Source organism: Stegostoma tigrinum, chromosome 6, assembly GCF_030684315.1.
Source record: "Stegostoma tigrinum isolate sSteTig4 chromosome 6, sSteTig4.hap1, whole genome shotgun sequence".
Taxonomy (NCBI): Eukaryota; Metazoa; Chordata; class Chondrichthyes; order Orectolobiformes; family Stegostomatidae; genus Stegostoma; species Stegostoma tigrinum.
In genome coordinates this window covers 3,485,689-3,505,384 of record NC_081359.1, presented here as the reverse complement: position 1 = coordinate 3,505,384, position 19,696 = coordinate 3,485,689, and the positions used below count along the sequence as shown (strand labels likewise).

The 19,696-nt window shown below is 44.3% G+C and overlaps 1 protein-coding gene across 1 annotated transcript in view; it reads right to left on the bottom strand.

Moving 5' to 3' along the window:
* LOC125453325 (protein diaphanous homolog 3-like) overlaps window positions 1–19,696 on the bottom strand; it is a 507,084-nt gene that overhangs the window by 364,691 nt on the left and 122,697 nt on the right. The window contains exons 12-14 of the mRNA XM_059646411.1: window positions 10,957–11,073; window positions 4,298–4,416; window positions 4,112–4,176 (exon numbers count right to left, since the gene is read on the bottom strand). Of these exons, the coding sequence (XP_059502394.1) occupies window positions 4,112–4,176; window positions 4,298–4,416; window positions 10,957–11,073 (301 nt within the window). The remainder of the gene's footprint in view (window positions 1–4,111; window positions 4,177–4,297; window positions 4,417–10,956; window positions 11,074–19,696) is intronic.

Below are 19,696 nucleotides of genomic sequence, written 5' to 3'. Positions count from 1 at the left end.
GAACTCCAGGATGCTTCCCATGTTTTATAGCCACAAATGTAGAAAGTGTTGTCAGTGTGACAATTCAATGGCTTTCAAGAGGTTTTCTGTTTGAACAGAGGTTGTAAGGTAGAGGCGAGGAGCTGGCTATTGAAGACAACGTGAGTAAACAGTTTGTAACGCCTTGGTTGTTCTTTAGAAGTTGGAATTATAGAAGCACCCATGGTGTGGCTATCTCTCACAGACCAGGCTTTCTAGTTTTTCTTCAGTTTTTAGGTTTAGCTTTAAGTAGAAGCTATCGGGTTCTCAAAAGGGTTGGAAGCTTCAGTGAATGTCTCTTGGCTGCTACTCTCTCTGGACTTTCCCTTGATGGTTTTTCATCTGGGATTGAAGAACTGCATCTGAGAATCTGTGTCTAAATTTTCCTTTTTTTTGTGCCAAGGGGTGTGTTTGTGAGATACTACCATATTGGAACAGTTAATTAGTAATAGTTACTGTATCTATTATTCCATTAAGTTTTCCAATAGAATTAAAGTTAATCTAAATTCCTCTTTAATAGCGATAACCAAGTGTGGAGCTAGATGAACACAGCAGGCCAAGCAGCATCTTAGGAGCACAAAAGCTGACGTTTCGAGCCCAGGCTCTTCATCAAAGAAGTTTTTCTGATGAAGGTCGCAGCCCGAAATGTCAGCTTTTGTGCTCCTAAGATGCTGCTTGGCCTGCTGTGTTCATCCAGCTCCACACTTTGTTATCTCGGATTCTCCAGCATCTGCAGTTCCCATTGTCTCTAAATTCCTCTCTCTTTGTTTGCATTTTAACTCCATAAATAAATTGTATTTCGCTTAACGTCGAATAGTTTGACCAGTAACATTGCATCAGGAACAGATACTTTGTTTTGCACTTAAAATAAGAAAATATTAGGGTTTGGGCTACCTTCTTAAAATATTTTGAGGGGGTCTAATCTGGTTCAAAGAATACAGAGTAATCAAGGACAGTTGACATGGATTTATTATGGGAAGATTCTGTCTGACTACTTGATTTAATATTTTGACAAAGTAATGAGGATTGAAGAAGGCAGTGTAGTTGAAGTGTTCTATATGCATTTGAGTAAGGCTTCTAACAAGGTCATACCATGACAAACGAGTCTTTTTTTAAAAAAGAAAGCCCACAGAATCCAAAGGAATGTAGAAAGCAAGATACAAACATAACTGATTGTTCAGCAATTTTAAGACTGGAAGGCTCTTTCCATCGATTTATTATTTGCACGGCTCAGTATTAGGTCAATTGCTTGTTTTGTCATGTATCAATAATTTGGAGTTAAATCACAAGAGGGATGAACTAGAAACGTGGAAGTTTTGGACTGGAGGAAGATATCAGTGCACTGGTCAGATAAACAGAAATGGCACAAGATATTCAACCTGGAGAAGTGTCAACTGGCACATTTTGAGGAGGTCAAACAAGACAAACGAAATACAACAAATGGTAGAGTACTACAGCATGTAGAGAGGGCCAAGAACCTTGAAATGTATATCCACAGATTCTTGAAGATAGCAAGACTGGTTGACAAGCTGAGTTAAGAATCCTTTTCTGTTAGTAGCTGATGCACGGAATATAGACGCAGTGAAGTTATGCCATACCTGCTCCTGAGATGTGTCAGAACACATAGAACAAAGAACATAGAAAATTACAGCACAGGTATAGGTCCTTCGGCCTTCCTAGCCTGCGCCAATCCAGATCCTCTAAACCTGTCGCATATTTTCCAAGGATCTGTATCCCTCTGCTCCCTGCCCATTCAAGTATCTGTCTAGATACATCTTAAATGATGCTATCATATTCAAAAAGGGTAGCAGGGAGTACACTGGAAGGTACAGGTCTGGGGTTCTCATGTTGGTGGTAGGAAAATTATTGGATAAGTGTCTTGGGGACAAGATCTATGCTCACTTACAAGCAAATGGACTTATTAGCTATAGACAGCACAGTTTTGTACAGGGACGTACCTCACTAACTTGATCAAATTTTCTGAAGAGGTGATGAAGATGATTGATGAGAGAAAAGCGGCTGATGTTGTCTACATGGATTTCAGCAAAGCCATTGACAAGGTCTCTCATGGCAGACTGGTTCACAATGTAAAATCACATTGTATCGGGGTGAGGTGGCAACATGGGTAGAGAACTGGCTCAGTCTTAGGAGACAGAGGGTAGCAGTGGAATGATGTTTTTCAGAATGGAGCACTAGGGCTAGTGGTGTTCCACAGGGATCAGTACTAGGACCTCTGCTGTTCGTGGTCTACATAAATGATTTGGAGGAAAATGTCGCTTGTCTAAGTAGTAAGTTTGCAGATGATACAGAGATTGGTGGAGTTGTGGACAGTGAGGAGGATTGTCAGAGGATACAACAGGAATATAGGTAATTTAGAGGTATGGACAGAAAAATGGCAGATCGAGTTTAATCCAGACAAATGTGAAGTGATGTATTTTGGAAAGTCAAGTACAGGTGAAAATTATGCAGTGAATGACAGAATACTGAGGAGTATTGATATGCAAAGGGATCAGGTCCACAGATCACTAATGATGACAGTACGGGTAGATAACGTAGTAAAATAGTCTTATGGTCTGGCTTTCTTCATTAGAAGAGGCATTGAGTAGAAGGATAGACAAGATGTGCTGCAGCTTTATCAAACTTTAGTTCGGCCAAACTTAGAATATTGCATACAGTTCTAGTCACTGCATTACCAGAAGGATGCGGATGCTTTGGAGAGGGTCCAGAAGAGGTTTACCAGGATTTTGTCTGGTATGGGGGGATTATAGCTATGAAGAAAGGTTGGATAGACTGGGTTTGTTTTCACTGGAACACAGGAGGTTGAGGGGTGCCCGAATATAAGCTTGAAAAATTGTGAGTGGCGTGAATTGCATGGAAAGTATGAGGCTTTTTCCCAGGGTAGAGGGGTCAACTACTAGGGGAGACAGGTTCAAGGTGCAGTGGCTTAAGTTTAAAACGGAAGTGCGAGTCACGTTTATTCACACAAAGGGTGTTGAGTGCCTGGAACGCATTGTCAGAGGTTGTGGAAGCAGACACAATAGCAGCATTGAAGAAGCACGTGGATGAATACACGAATAGGAAGGGAGTAGAGGGGTAGGGATCCTGTAAGAGAAGACAGTTTTAGTGTGGAAGGGTAAAATGGAGCAGCACAGACTTGGAGGGCCAACAGCCTGTTCCTGTGTTGTATTGTTCTTTAATCGTCTTTGTTCATAGACAGATGTACGAAGAAAATAAAGTCAGCGTGCAGGTATAAGAAGAATTAGAAAGGCAACTGATATCTTAGATTTTATTTAAAGAAAAATGGAGGAATAGAACAAGGAAGTTTTGTCTAATTGTTTGGGTTTTAGTGATAGCGCACTTGATGCAATACAAACAATGTTAGTCTCCATGTCTCCACACGCCAAGAATACAATGGTTCACTCAATTTGTTTCTGGAACGAGATGCTGATCCTTCATGAGAAGTTGAGTAGATCGGGCCTATTCTCATTGAAGCAGACGGTATGGAAGCAAAGAACTTGTTTCTGCTAGAATGCAGAGGGACAGCCTCAGGATAAAGGCTCAATCGTTTAAGTTTGAAATAAGGAAAACTTTCTTCAATCAGATAGCTTTTATAATCAAACTGCTCAAACATTTAAATGCTCCACCACTGAATCTACTCAAAGCTGACAAGAACATATTTCTGATCTATTGGGTAAAGAAAGATATGGGGACTACGCAGTAAAGTGGAATTGAGGCAAAAAAGCAGTCATGACTGGGTATAAAAACCTAGCAGGCTGCCTACGGCCATGGTCTACTCCTGCTTCTACTTTCTTGCATGTTATATTCATAATCAGTTTCAGCACCCAAACACCACCAATCGTCATTTAATTTATCTCAGTTCCACTCATCATTTCATTAGGAAACATGTACTTTAGAGTGTAAAGGCAAATTAAAGTGAAAAATTGTTTCAGAAATAGTAGGAACTGCAGATGCTGGAGAATCTGCGATAACAAGGTGTAGAGCTGGATGAACACAACAGGCCAAGCAGCATCAGAGGAGCAGGTGAAAAATGTCCTTTTGACAATAGCACTGATGATACAATGGTGTTCCTTACCTTTCTACTGAGTTCTGAAAGCCTTAGCTCGCACTCATCGACTCTTGCTTTGTCAACACATGCATCTGCAGAGAAGATAAGCATGTGATACAGGTTCATAACGTTTTTGGCTTCAAACTTAAAAATGTTCCCATTTGGGATGTCAATTAAGTCTGATTCTGTTTCTCCTACAGAAATACTGCTCACCAACAAGATATTCGAAGTTTATATCCAATCGTTTCCGGTATGTAAAATCAGGATCCATGCCACTGTGGTGTAACACTATTTGGGAAACACATTCTTCTATGATCTTGAAATACTGTGGTCTGCAATAAACAGAAGAAAATTAATTCAGTTAGTTTCAAATGAACTTGAAATCCACAAATTGTCATGATTATGTCCAGTATCGATACAGAGACCGCATTCTGTTAGATGATGCACTGTGACATTTTCCTTCGTTCTTTGAAAGAAGTACAACTTTTGTATCAAGTGAGAACTGCTGTCATAGTGTGATGACTCAGTAATACAGCAAACCTTTTATTAACTGGCACCTGTGCGACCATGAGTGAATCAGTTCATCAAATATCTGGATACTCAAGAGTTATGCATAAATGTAAAACTATGATCAAGTGAAACTTTTGAGACATCAACATCCCTCAAAACATCGATGTAACAACAACACAGCTCATAAAATCAATGAAAAAGCACTTAAGTACACAATACATTTGTAATGTTGGGGTATTTACGGCATAAATACCCAGATATTCTGGAAGACCATAGTTTCAAAGGTACACAATTTTCATTGCATGCTGCTGCATTGAATTGGCGCATTTAACAACTAGATCTTGAAGAACAAAAACACAAATTAATGGAAAAGCTCAGCATGTCTGACAACATCTGTGAAGAAAAATCAGTGTTAAAGTTTCAGGTCTGGTGACCCTTCACAGAACTGATGATAGCAAGGAAAATGTCGTTTATATGCAGAAGACAAGGTGGCCGCGGGGGGGTGGCGGTGGTGAGGTGTCACCGAAAGGTGGGGTGAGTGCTCAAAGAGAGAGAAGAGAATTGAACAGACAAATGAATTAATATTGATCTGACAATGAGGGTGAATATCTGTTAATAGGGGCAGTTTGTGGCTAACAAGAGGTAGTGTGTAACGGCAGATTATGTGGTAAGAGGAAGTGGTATGTGGGGTAGAGGGCTAGGACATGGGAAGGTTTAGGCCCTAAAATTATTGAAATCGATACTGAACCCAGAAGTCTGCAGGGTTACCAAGCAAAAACTGAGGTGTTGTTCTTCCAGCTTGTGGTTAGCTTTGCTGGAAAACTGCAGTGAGCCTGAGACAGATATGGTCGCCAGGGAACAGAATGGTGTGTTAAACTGACAGGTAACTGGAAGCTCAGGGTCTTTTTAGCGGGGAGAACACAGATGTTCTGCGAAGAAGTCTCCCAGTTAATGTTTCATTTCCCATTGTACAGGAGACCACGTTGTGAACTGCGAATGCTGTAGACTAGATTGTGGAAGAGCAGGTCAAGTGCTGCTTCACCTGGAAGATGAGCTTGGGTTCTCGGATATTGGCGAGGGAGAAAGTAAATGGGCAGGTATTACACTTTCACTGGTTGCAGGGAAGGTGCCATGGGGCTGTGGAGCAGACTTGGACCAGGGTGTCCCAGAGGGAACGGTCCCTGTGGAAGGTGGACCAGGGAGGGGACAGGAATGTGTGTCTGGTGGTGGCATCTTGCTGCAATTGGCAGAAATGGTAGCTGGTGATCTTCTGGATGTGGATGCTAGGGGATGGTAGGTAAGGACAAGGGTGAACCAATCGCCATCGCATCAAGGAAGAGAGGGAGCGAGGGCAGTACAGGAGATGGGTCAGACCCGGTTGAGGGCCCTGTCGACAATGCTGCTGGGGAATCCTCAGTTGAGGAAGAAAGTGAGCATTTTGGAGACATCTTTGTCAAAGTTGGACTCGTCCAAACATATGCAACGGAATAAGAGGAACTGAGAGAATGGAATGGAGTCAATACAGGAAGCAGAGTGCAAGGTTGTACAGTCCAGGTAGCTGTGGGTGTTGGTGGGTTAACAGTGGATATTACAGGCCAGTCTATCCCCAGAAATGGAAACATGTCGAAGAGGGGATGGGTGGAGTCAGAGAGAGACCAGGTGATAGGGAGAGCAGGGTGGAAATTGGAAGTGAAATCAATTAACTTTTCCAATTCCAAACAAGAGAGGGAAACAACACCGATGATATCATCGATAAATTGGAGACAGCATTGTGGGTGGGGGTGGACTGGAAAAAGCAATGTTTCACATACCCCACAAAGCGACATGCATAGCTGGGGCCCACGTCCAACCCATGGCCAGAAAAAATGAGGAGTTAAAAAAAATGTTGTTAAGGGAGAGGACAAGGTCGGTCAAGCAGAGGAGGGTGGTGGTGGATGGGGACAATTCAGGCCTTTGCTCCAGGAAGAAACAGACAACTCTAAGACCATCTACATCGGGGATGGACAAGTAAAGGGATTGCATGTCCATGGGGAAGAAGAGGCAGCTGGAGCCTGCACGCTGAAAATTTTGAAACTGGCGTAAAGTATCAGCAGAATTACGGATTACGTGGGCAGGGACTGGACCAGGGGAGAGAAGACTCAGTCAAGGTAGAAAGAGATGAGTTCTGTGAGGCAGGAGCAGGCTAAAACAATGGATCTGCTCGGTTCATCCTGTTTGTGGATTTTTACCATAAGGTAGAAGCGACCTATGCGTTGCTGGGGAACTACCAGTTTGGAGGCTGTGTGAGGGAGATCACCAGATGAAATGAGGTTAGTTACTGTAGTTGATGCAATGGCCTGATGTGCCATGGAGGGCTCCCCCTAAACAGGAGGAATTGTCTGAGAGTTGGCGTGTAGCCTCTGCAAATCAGAGGCCAGTACACCAAATTACAACAGCATCATCCTTCCTTCACCCCAAACCACCCCACAGCACCTTCCCCTGCAACCGGCATAAGTGTAACACCTGCCAATTTATCTCATTAACCCCCCCACCCCAGTATCTAAGGGCCCCAACATATCTTCCAGGTAAAGCAGCTCTTTACCTGCGCTTCCCACAATCTAGTCTACTGCATTCGCAGCCCAATGTGGTCTCCTCTACATTGGGGAAATGAAGCATAGACTGAGTGACTGCTTTTCAGATCATTTAGGTTCTGCCTACAAAAAAGACCCTGGCCTTTCAGTTACCTGCCAGGTTCACACACCACCCTGTTCCCTCACCAACACCTTTGTCTCAGGCTTGCTGGAGTGTTCTGGCAAAGCTGAACACAAGCTGGAAGAACAACAGAGATAGTAGGAACTGCAGATGCTGGAGAATCTGAGATAATAAGGCGTAGAGCTGGATGAACACAGCAGGCCAAGCAGCATCAGAGGAGCATGAAGGCTGACGTTTCGGGCCTAGACCTTTCTTCAGAAATGTGGGAGGGAATGAGGGTTCTGAAATAAACAGGGAGAGAGGGGGAGGCCGATCGAAGATGGGTAGAGGACAAGATAGGTGGAGTGGAGACAGACAGGTCAAAGAGGTGAGAATGGAGCCAGTAAAAGGTGAGTGTAGATGGGAAGTTCGGGAGGAGATAGGTCAGTCCAGGGAGGACAGACAGGGCAAGGGGGTGGGATGAGGTTAGTAGGTAGGAGTTGGGCGTGGGGCTTGAGGTGGGAGAAGGGGATAGGTGGGAGGAAGAACGGTTAGGGAGGCAGGGACAAGCTGGGCTGGTTTTGGGATGCCGTCGGGCTTGTGAAGTCCACACTGATACAGTTGGCCTGCAGGATTCCCAAGTGGAATATGAGTTGCTGTTCCTGCAACCTTCAGGTAGCATTGTTGTGGCACTGCAGGAGGCCCAGGATGGACAAGTCGTATGAGGAATGCAAGGGGGAGTTGAAATGGTTCGGGACTGGGAGGTGCAGTTGTTTAGTGCGAAGCAAGCGTAGGTGTTCCGCAAAGCATTCCCCAAGCCTCCGTTTGGATTCCCCGACGTAGAGGAGGCCACAACGGGATCAGCGGATGCAGAATACCACATTAGCAGATGTGCAGGTGAACATCTGCTTGATGTGGAAAGTCTTCATGGGGCCTGGGATGGGGGTGAGGGGGGCGGTGTAGGGGCAGGTATAGATCTTCCTGCAGTTGCAGGGAAAAGTGCCAGCTGTGGTGGGGCTAGAGGGGAGTGTGGGGCAGACAAGGGAGTCATGGAGAGAGTGGCCCCTGCAGAAAGCAGATAAGGATGGGGAGGGAAAAAAGTCTTCGGTGGTGGGGTCAGATTGCAAATGTCGGAGGATGATGCGTTGGATCGGAGGTTGGTGGGGTGGTAGGTGAGGATGAGGGGTTTCTGTTTGGGTTGTTATTGTGGGGAAGGAGTGTGAGGGATGAGTTGCGGGAAATGCGGGAGACACGGTTGAGGGCGTTCTCAACCACTGAGGTGGGGCAGTAGCGGTCCTTGAAAAACGAGGACATTTGAGATGTACGGGAGTGGAATGAATCATCGTGGGAGCAGATGCAGCAGAGGCGAAGGAGTTGTGAATAGGGGATGGCACTTTTGCAGGAAGGTGGGTGGGAGGAGGTGTATTCTAGGTAGCTGTGGGAGTCGGTGGGCTTGAAATGGATATTGTTTCTTGGTGGTTGCCAGAGATGGAAACAGAGAGATCCACCACGAAGGACAGAGAGGCATTAAAGATAATCCAGGTGAACTTAAGTTTGGGGTGGAAGATGTTGGTGAAGTGGATGAAATGACCGAGCACCCCGTTGGAGTTTGATGCAGCCATCAAAGTAACGGAGGAAGAGGTGGGATTTAGGGATGGTGTAGGTATGGCAAAGGGATTGTTCCATGTAACCTACAAAGAGGCAGGCAAAGCTTGGGCCCATGGGTACACATGGCCACCCCCTTTCTCTGTAGGAAGTGGGAGGAATGGAAAGAGAAGTTGTTGAGGGTGAGGACGAGTTCGGCTGAGCAGATGAGGGTGTCAGTGGAGGGTGACTGGTCAGGCCTGTGGGACAGGAAGAAGCAGATGGCCTTGAGACCACCTGTATGGGGAATGCAGGTGTATTCTAACCTACTAGCCTCATCCCGCCCCCCCTTGGCCTGCCTGTCCTCCCTAACTCCCCACCAACACTCACCTTTACTGGCTCCATCCCTGCCTCTCTAACTTGTCTATCTCCTCTCCATCCATCTTCTCCGCTATCCATCTTCTATCTGCCTCCCCCTGTCTCCCTATTTATTTCAGAACCCCCTTTCCCTCCCCCATTTCTGAAGAAGGGTCTAGGCCCGAAACATCAGCCTTCCTGCTCCTCTGATGCTGCTTGGCCTGCTGTGCTCATCCAGTTCTACGCATTGTTATCTCTGAAAGAACAACACCTCACTTTTTGATTAGTAGCCCTGCAGCCTTCTGGGCTCAGCGCCGATTTCAATAATTTTACGGCCTAAACTCTCCCATGTCCTAGTGCCCTACCCCACACACCACCTCCTGTTATCACAGTCTGCCGTTACACACTAACTATTGTTGGGTACTAACAGTCCCTATTAACAGTTACTCACCATCATAGCCAGATTCCTTTGCCCATTCAACTGCCTTCTCTCTTCGAGCTTTATCCCCATCTATTGTTTACGCCTTATCCCTCCCCCGACCTTATCTTCTGCACATTAACGACATTTTCCTTGCTATCATCAGTTCTGAGGAATGGTCACTGAACCCAGAATTTAACTTTGATTTTACTTCACAAATGTTGCCAGACATGCAGAGCTTTTCCAGCAATTTCTGTTTTTGTTCCTGATTTACAGCACCTGCAGTTCTTTTGGTTTAGATCTTGAATAAGTTCATTTCAGAACACAATCAACATATTTTTACATTTCTTTCATGATTAGTTTCTTCCTTTGTTTTATTGTTTATGTCACCCTTAATTACTATTGCTTGGCTTTTTTCAATCTTAACCCCGCTCTGTTTCTGACCCCCCCCCACCCCCCACCCCACCCCACCCCCGTCCCCAACCTCCTCCCTCTCTCTCCCTCTAACTGTCCTTTTTCTATGGGTCTCTGACTTTGCATACTTAATTGCTCTCATTTTGTTTTGTACACATTTTAAATTAAAATTAATGTTATTTCCATTTCTTCCTGATTTTTAACTCTGATTGTCAATTTCTGTAAGTTGCATTAGGTTCCAGGATTGATCCTGAGTATGTTTCAGGTGTGAACGTCAGGCAGAGTAAGTGTAGGTGAGACAGAATTCAGTACAGGATTAGGTTAAGTAAATTATTTATTTAAGTTTGCTCAATTCATTATGTTCAGGTGCTGGGAATGAGACTGTGTAATACCAAAGCAGATTCATATAATCAGGCTGAGTCATCCATTTAATCAGTTGTCCTAATTTGGATCAAAGTGTTCCTCCTCCCATTGCAAATATGTGTGGTAAGTGTGTGCATATATTCGACAAATGAAATATTGCATTTACAGAAAACATTATGAAGCATATCTAGGAAGAAAATGATGTGTTAACATTTTCCAATAACAAGGCCAATGCTCTGTAAGTGGCGGAATTTATATTCAATTCATAAAATCTAGAATGTACAGGCAATTCTTAGTAATGGTAACATGAAGCTCTCATTGATTGTTGTAAAAACCCATATGATTCACTAATGTCTTTCAGGGAGGAAGATATACCACCTTTCACAATTCTCAGCCACATGAGATTCCAGACTGTGTGGGACTCCTGAATAATATGGTTGACCCTTAAAATGATTGCTGAAATGCCACACAATTCAAGGCAATTGGAATGGGTAACAAATGCTGGTCTTGCTATATCCAACGAAAAATATATAAAAGCAAATAAATCAAAGCTTACCTTACAAAATAATCATTTCTGATCAACAACATGTGTTGAAGAATAGAAAGAAAATGACTTTCAGCTGCTGTGTCCTTCACTGTGTTGAATAGCATGTTATAAACATCATTAATTTCAGTGAAGCAAATGTTAAGGGAAATATATTGCAGGAAGTAACAGATCAGCATACATTGATCATGTTTTTAAACATTAGATTAGTATTTCCAAATCAGAACAGAAGGTACGCTGATAAATGCTACTTTCCTCTTCATCATTTCAGATATTAATCAGTATTATGGTAAGCATCAGTATGTCAAAGAAGCAGTAACAGGTGACATAGTTATGAAACAGGGATTTGTGATAACTTTCAATGCTCAACTTTTGTCTTTGTGTTTGCTACAACATGTACGTCTCACACAAAACCTCTTCCCCTCCAACTTCCTCTTTCAGTTTTGACTTTTATATTTATGGAAAAATCTGGAAGCAATTGAAGTCAATTTCTTCACACTGACAGTCTCCATCAACAACTGTTCACCCTTCTAGCCAGATCGTTATCCACTCCTTTGACTGTCCAACTGTTCTTCTCTCTCTTTCTCGTCTCTACCCCCACCTACAATTTATTCCTCAGCTCCTTCCCCCACCCTATCCTCTGGAAACAAACCAACATTTTCCTAGCTACCGTCAGTTTTGAGGAAGGGTCACCAGACCCAAAATGTTAACTCTGGTTTCTCTTCACTGATGCTGCCAGACCTGTTGAGCTTTTCAAGCAACTTCTGTTTCTGTTTTTGTTTGATTTACAGCATCCTGGCAACATCTGCCCTTTCGGTTTTTAATATACTCTTCTTTCAAAAAGATCAATGGATCAACATCTCATATCTTGGAGGCATTCATTGAAGGATGTTGTACATATACATCTCACTTATCTAATTGAAATAAATAATCAAGATTACATGTTAACTATAGTCAATCAACAAAAATATAATCAGGCAGAACTTGCTTCTGAATATGAGTAAGTAATCCACACTAGTCAAACAAAAAGAACATATTTTTTCAAAGCTACTGATCAGCAATCAGAAATTGCTACAGGACGAGTACTTAGGTTGGTTTCCGTTTTTTTTTAGCAGCCACATCACTCCTCCAGCTGACAAACAATACCCAAGAGTATACTTTGTAATCTTCACACAGGAAAGCTTAAATATTTTTACTGTAATAACTGCAAACTTACACAAAACAAATCTCGTTAGAGATTTATCCAATAAATTTTGGCAATTCTCAAAGGCTTCAGAGCTGATTTTTGATGTCTTCCCACTGCTTATTTTCAACAGCTGTGACTTCTTTCAGAACCATTTAGTACTTAGCATTAATACATTACATTCTCCTCCAAAAGATGCACTTGGGGCAAATATTATACATATGGTACAAAACCAGGCTATTCAGCCCAACTATTTGATGTTGGTGTTTATTCATCACTCCGAACTTTCCTCATGCAAACCTATCATTGTAACCCTCTCTTCCATTCTTCCTCAAATAATTATGTCGCTCTCCCTTATCTCACTTGATAACAAGTTTTACATTCTTTGTGTAAAGTAGTTTCTTTTGAATTTCCAACTCAATCTAATATTGATACAGTCTAGTCATGCTCTTGTCTCAAGTACAAACACTGTCTTTGTCTTTATCCAATTAAACATTTTATAATTTTGAAGGTCTCTACTGAAATAACCCGCAGACTTTTTTTTTGATTGAATTTAGACCCAATCTGTTCACCTGCGAGTCTGGATGGGAACGTCTTCAGAGGGTTAGTGCAGACTTGATGGGCTGAATAGCCTCATTCCACACTGTAGGGATCCTATGGGTGAAGTTATTAATGGCATTGGGTCACTTTTTTCCACACTGGAGTCTTGATTGACCGCCCCCGGCGTTCAGCAATGGAACCAGTGCACACCTGGGGTTTAAAGACGGTGGCTGAGTGGGAATCCTGGAAGGTCCAACAATAATGAACACATCTGCCTGTGACAAGCATACAAAATGAGGTAGCAGTGGAGGAATGTGTGTCTAACCTATTAGTGCCCACAGAGAGAAACCCTCCATGAAACTCCACAACAATGACACTTAACTGATTTTTGGTAAAGTTCAGCCCAGGGGTTCTTTGTCATTTGAGTTTGATTAGGCTACTCAACATTTCTCTTCCTTTTATTTTATTGCACTAATCCTGTCAGTCATCTCATCATTCAACGTAATATTTACTAAGAACATAGAAAGAATGTTCCCGATGACACGTAGAGCCCAGAACTAGAGGTGACAGTCTCAGGACACACGGCAGGCCATTTGGACTGAGATGGGGAGAAAATTGTTCACCCAGACAGTGGGCCTGCAGAAAGCAGATAAGATCCAACATTGAATGTTTTCAAGGAGAAGCATATTCTTTGTCTTCCAAACTGTTTATTGATTTCTCTCCCAAAACCTTTCTACAGTCTCGTATAATGCACAATTTTAAATGCTTCCCATCGTCTGCCATTACTTTTCCCCATATTGTTTTCCAAAGTTCTATTTTCAGCCAGTCAATATGAACTTCTGTCCAAAAATTATCATCAGCAAAGCCATTAGGATGGTCGGTTGCTTGCCTGGTGCCAGGGTCAAGGATGTCTTGGAGAGGGTGCAGAATATTCCAAAAAGGGTGCAGTGACGAGCAGGAGGTCATTGTGCATGTTGGTATCAACAACACAGGTAGACAAAAGGATGAGGTTCTGCTTACAGAATATAGGAAATTAGATAGCAAGCTAAAAAGTAGGCTCTTGAGGGTTATCTGGATTACTAACAGTGTCACGGGCTAGTGAGAACGCAAATAGGAGGATAGAGCAGATGAATATTTAGCAAAGGAGCTGGCACAGGGGACAAGAATACACAATTTTGGATTATTAGGATCTCTTCAGGCATAGAAAAGACCCGTTTGAGAAGGACAGGTTTCACCTGAATTGGAAGGAGACTGATACAGCATTGCAAGATGTAAGTCACTCCACTCGAGCTCCACTCTGCTTGCCAGTTCCCTTTCCCTTCCCTTTCTTTTTACTACTACTTCTCTCTCCTGCCTGTAGTAACCATACATCCCCACCAGCAGCAACAGTTGGCCAATATAGCAGCAGCAATCAGCGGCGAGAGCAGGACGGTGAGGCAGCAGCAGTTGGTGGTGGAAGCGAGACGGTGGGGCGGTGCTGGTGTCCTAGCGACTGGGGCAGTGCCTGTACCATTATGGAGATGGGACTTGGGACTCTGAGATCTGGACTTTCTTTTCTTGCTTACCTTTTGGCTCTGTTAAATCTTTCAATTCTGTTTTTTGTTACCGAGTGGGCGCAGAGAATGGTAACTTTGTGCAATTTTCACTGTACTTATATTTCTATACTTCATACATGTGACAAGTAAATAAATCTAAATCTAAAATATATCCTTGCGGGGAAATTTGCTAGTGCTACTCGGGAGTTGTTAAACTAGGAAGGGGGGGAACCAAAGCAATAGTAGAAAAAAGGCTGAGGCTGGTACAGCAAACAAGGGGAATGAGTTTGATAGTCAAGGTAGACAAGATCTTTGCAGAAAATGAGGTAAGACTGATAAATTAAACTGTAATTACTTCAGTGCAAGAGGTCTGACAGGTAAGGCAGATGACCTCGGGCAGAAACATGGGGCTGTGATATCATAGCTAACACAGAAATGTAGCTTAGGGAGGGACAGGACTAGATGCTTAATGTTCCAGGTTTTAGATGCTATTGGAAGGATCTAATGGGAAGAAGAGAAGAGGAGGAGTGGTGTTTTCGTTAGGGAGAACACTACAGGCTGTACTTAGGGAGGATAATCCTGAGAGATTGTCCATTGAAGTTTTACAGTGGAAATTAAGAATAAAAGGGGATGATCACCTCGTTGGGATTGTTTAATAGCTCCCCAATAGTGAAGCAGGAAGTTGAGAAGTAAATAGGTAAGGAGATCTCTGATATCTGTCAGAAAAATAGGATTGTAACAGTACAGAATTTTAACTTTGTATAGACTGGGACTGTCATGGTGTTAAGGGCTTGGGTGGAAAGGAATTTGTTAAATGTGTACAAGAAAACTTTATTATTCAATATGTGGATGGACCTACTGGGCAAGGAGCAAAACTTGACTTTCTCTTGGGAAACAAGGCAGGGCAAGTGACTGAGTTTCAGTGAATGGAGTAAGTGATCATAGTTTGAATAGTTTTAAAATAGTTATGGAAAAGGATAGATCAAATCTAAAAGTTAAAGTTCTATATTGGAATAAAGCCAATTTTGATGGTATTAGACTGGAACTTTCAAAAGTCAACTGGGGGAGGCTATTTGCAGGTAAAGGGGCAGTTGGGAAGTGAGAGGCTTCTTAGAACAAGATATTTAGAGTTCATAGACATTGAGTTCCTCTTAATGTGTATAGGATATCTGGTAGGTGTAGGGAATGCTAGATGACTAGAGAAATTGAGTGTCTGGTCAAGAAAAAGAAGGCACATATTGGGCAACTGGGACTATGCAAAGCCCGAGAGGAGTATAAGGGCAGTATAGTAGGCAGTATAGGAGTATACACGAGAGGGAAATCAGGAGGGCAAAAAGGGGACATGACATAGGTTTGACAGTAGAATTAAGGTGAATCCAAAGAGGTTGTGTTAGGTGCAATAAGGGCAATAGAGTAACGAGAGAAAATAGAGCCCCTTAAAGATCAACGAGGTGATCATTGTGTGGAACCATAAGAGATGGGTAATAAACTAAAAGAATACTTTTTGCTAGTATTTACTATCAAGAAGGACATAGAAGGTAGGGATCTTGGAGAAATAAATATTGCCATCTTGAAAAGACTTCATATTTCCAAAGAGGAATTGCTGGAAATCTTAAGATGTGTTTAGGTAGATAAATCTCCAGCATCTGATCAGGCGTTTCCAAGAACTTTCGGGGAAGGTGGGGAGGAGATTGCTGGGCCCTTTGCTATAAATAACTATAGGTGAGGTGCCGGGAGACTGGAGGTTGACTGATATGGTACCATTATTTAAGAAAGGCTGTAAGGAAAAGCCAGGAACTAAAGACCAGTGACCTTATGTCAGTGGTGGGTAAGTTGTTAGAGGGGGTTCTAAGGTGCATTATGAATGCAGTTGCACAAATACTCCATCTACATTCAGCAAATATGTTTTACATGCAATGAGGTGAGAGCAACAGCCCTTAATGTCAAGGCTGTATTTTACCAAGTGTGGCATCAAAGTGTCCAGGCAAACTCACACTAATTGGGACCATTCCTAGCACATGGGAGGACGGTTGCGGTTGTTGAAGGTCAGTTGTCTCAGCTGCAGAACATCTCCGCAGGGGTTCCTCAGGGGAGTGCCCTAGGCCCAATCATCTTCAGATGCTTCATCAAATACCTTTCCCTCGATCATAAAGTCAGAGAAGGGGATGTTCGCCGATGATTGCAAATAGTCAGCACCATTTGTGATTCTTCAAACAGTTAAACAGTCCATGTTTAAATGCAACAATTTCTGGATAATAAAGTGTGAAGCTGGATGAACACAACAGGCCAAGCAGCATCTCAGGAGCACAAAAGCTGACGTTTCGGGCCGAGACCCTTCATCAGAGAGGGGGATGGGGTGAGGGTTTTGGAATAAATGGGGAGAGAGGGGGAGGCGGACCGAAGATGGAGAGTAAAGAAGATAGGTGGAGAGAGTTTAGGTGGGGAGTAGGGAGGGGATAGGTCAGTCCAGGGAAGACGGACAGGTCAAGGAGGTGGGATGAGGTTAGTAGGTAGATGGGGGTGCGGCTTGGGGTGGGAGGAAGGGATGGGTGAGAGGAAGAACAGGTTAGGGAGGCAGAGACAGGTTGGACTGGTTTTGGGATGTAGTGGGTGGAGGGGAAGAGCTGGGCTAGTTGTGTGGTGCAGTGGGGGGAGGGGACGAACTGGGCTGGTTTAGGGATGCGGTGGGGGAAGGGGAGATTTTGAAGCTGGAGAAGTCCACATTGACACCATCAGGCTGCAGGGTTCCCAAGCGGAATATGAGTTGCTGCTCCTGCAACCTTCGGGTGGCATCATTGTGGCACTGCAGAAGGCCCACGATGGACATGTAATCTAAAGAATGGGAGGGGGAGTTGAAATGGTTGGCGACTGGGAGGTGGAGTTGTTTGTTGTGAACTGAGCCTCAACAACTCACCCTCAACAACTTCTCTTTTGACTCCTCCCACTTCCTACAGACTAAGGGGGTGGCCATGGGCACCCGCATGGGCCCCAGCTATGCCTGCCTCTTTGTAGGTTACGTGGAACAGTCCCTCTTCCGCACCTACACAGGCCCCAACCTCTTCCTCCGGTACATTGATGACTGTATCGGCGCTACCTCTTGCTCCCCAGAGGAGCTCGAACAGTTCATCCACTTCACCAACACCTTCCACCCCAACCTTCAGATCACCTGGGCCATCTCCAGCACATCCCTCACCTTCCTGGATCTCTCAGTCTCCATCTCAGGCAACCAGCTTGTAACTGATGTCCATTTCAAGCCCACCAACTCCCACAGCTACCTAGAATACACCTCCTCCCACCCACCCTCCTGCAAAAATTCCATCCCCTATTCCCAATTCCTCCGCCTCCGCCGCATCTGCTCCCACGATAAGACATTCCACTCCCGCACATCCCAGATGTCCAAGTTCTTCAAGGACCGCAACTTTCCCCCCACAGTGATCGAGAACGCCCTTGACCGCGTCTCCCGCATTTCCCGCAACACATCCCTCACACCCCGCCCCCGCCACAACTGCCCAAAGAGGATCCCCCTCGTTCTCACACACCACCCCACCAACCTCCGGATACAACGCATCATCCTCCGACATTTCCGCCATCTACAATCCGACCCCACCACCCAAGACATTTTTCCATCCCCACCCCTGTCTGCTTTCCGGAGAGACCACTCTCTCCGTGACTCCCTTGTTCACTCCACACTGCCCTCCAACCCCACCACACCCGGCACCTTCCCCTGCAACCGCAGGAAATGCTACACTTGCCCCCACACCTCCTCCCTCACCCCTATCCCAGGTCCCAAGATGACATTCCACATTAAGCAGAGGTTCACCTGCACATCTGCCAATGTGGTATACTGCATCCACTGTACCCGGTGTGGCTCCCTCTACATTGGGGAAACCAAGCGGAGGCTTGGGGACCGCTTTGCAGAACACCTCCGCTCAGTTCGCAACAAACAACTGCACCTCCCAGTCGCAAACCATTTCCACTCCCCCTCCCATTCTCTAGATGACATGTCCATCATGGGCCTCCTGCAGTGCCACAATGATGCCACCCGAAGGTTGCAGGAACAGCAACTCATATTTCGCCTGGGAACCCTGCGGCCTAATGGTATCAATGTGGACTTCACCAGCTTCAAAATCTCCCCTTCCCCCACCGCATCCCTAAACCAGCCCAGTTCGTCCCCTCCCCCCACTGCACCACATAACCAGCCGAGCTCTTCCCCTCCACCCACTGCATCCCAAAACCAGTCCAACCTGTCTCTGCCTCCCTAACCTGTTCTTCCTCTCACCCATCCCTTCCTCCCACCCCAAGCCACACCCCCATCTACCCCATCTACCTACTAACCTCATCCCACCTCCTTGACCTGTCCGTCTTCCCTGGACTGACCTATCCCCTCCCTAACTCCCCACCTAAACTCTCTCCACCTATCTTCTTTTCTCTCCATCTTCGGTCCACCTCCCCCTCTCTCCCTATTTATTCCAGAACCCTCACCCCATCCCCCTCTCTGATGAAGGGTCTCGGCCCGAAACGTCAGCTTTTGTGCTCCTGAGATGCTGCTGGGCCTGCTGTGTTCATCCAGCCTCACATTTTATTATCTTGGATTCTCCAGCATCTGCAGTTCCCATTATCTCTGAATTTCTGGATAATATCCAGACCTGGGCTGACAGGTAGCAAGGAACATCTGTACCATACAAAAGCCAGCCAATGGTCATTTCTAATAAGAGACAATTGCCCCTTGATATTTAATAGTGTTAGCATCATTAATTATATTCAAGGCCGGAATAGATTTTCAGTATGTCTGGAAATCAAGAAATAAAGGGAACAGGTGAGGAAGTAGAATTAACAGTGAAGAAAGGAGTGAGGGGGCAGGAGAGCAGAAGGACAAGAAAGCAGTATAACTACAAAACAGCTAGCAGGACTTTAGTCATCCGGAAAAGTACAGTTCTCGCAAGTGATTTGGAGTCGCAAAGTGTTGGTGATGCAACATTTAGAGTGCTTTGTATAATTTTAATCAGCATATTTCCAAAAAGGTAGCAAGGTGTTAGAAACAATTCAAAGAACATAGACACGACTCATATGCGGGTTATGTCATTGTCATGAGGAAAGATTGAACAGACTGGGCCTGTATCCGCTCAACTTCAGAAGAATAAGAGGTGATCTTATCGAAACATGTAAGATCCCAAGAGGACTTGACAGAGTCAATGCTGAAAGAACACTTTCCCAAATGCAAGAGACTAAAATTAGGGGCACAGTGTAAAAGTAGAGGCCATCCACATAAGGTCAGAAGGAACTCCTTTTTATCTCAGAAGGTCATTAATCTTTGGAACTCTTGTTGCTAGAGAGCAGAGGAGGCTAGATCATTGAACACTTTTATGGCATCGTCATTATGACTGGGAGAAGCTTGACACTACTCATTAAGAATGGTGACAACTCAGACATCAAGCTACATCATGCTTGAATCACAATATATTAATAATACTGAAGAACAGTGGCAGAGAAAGGA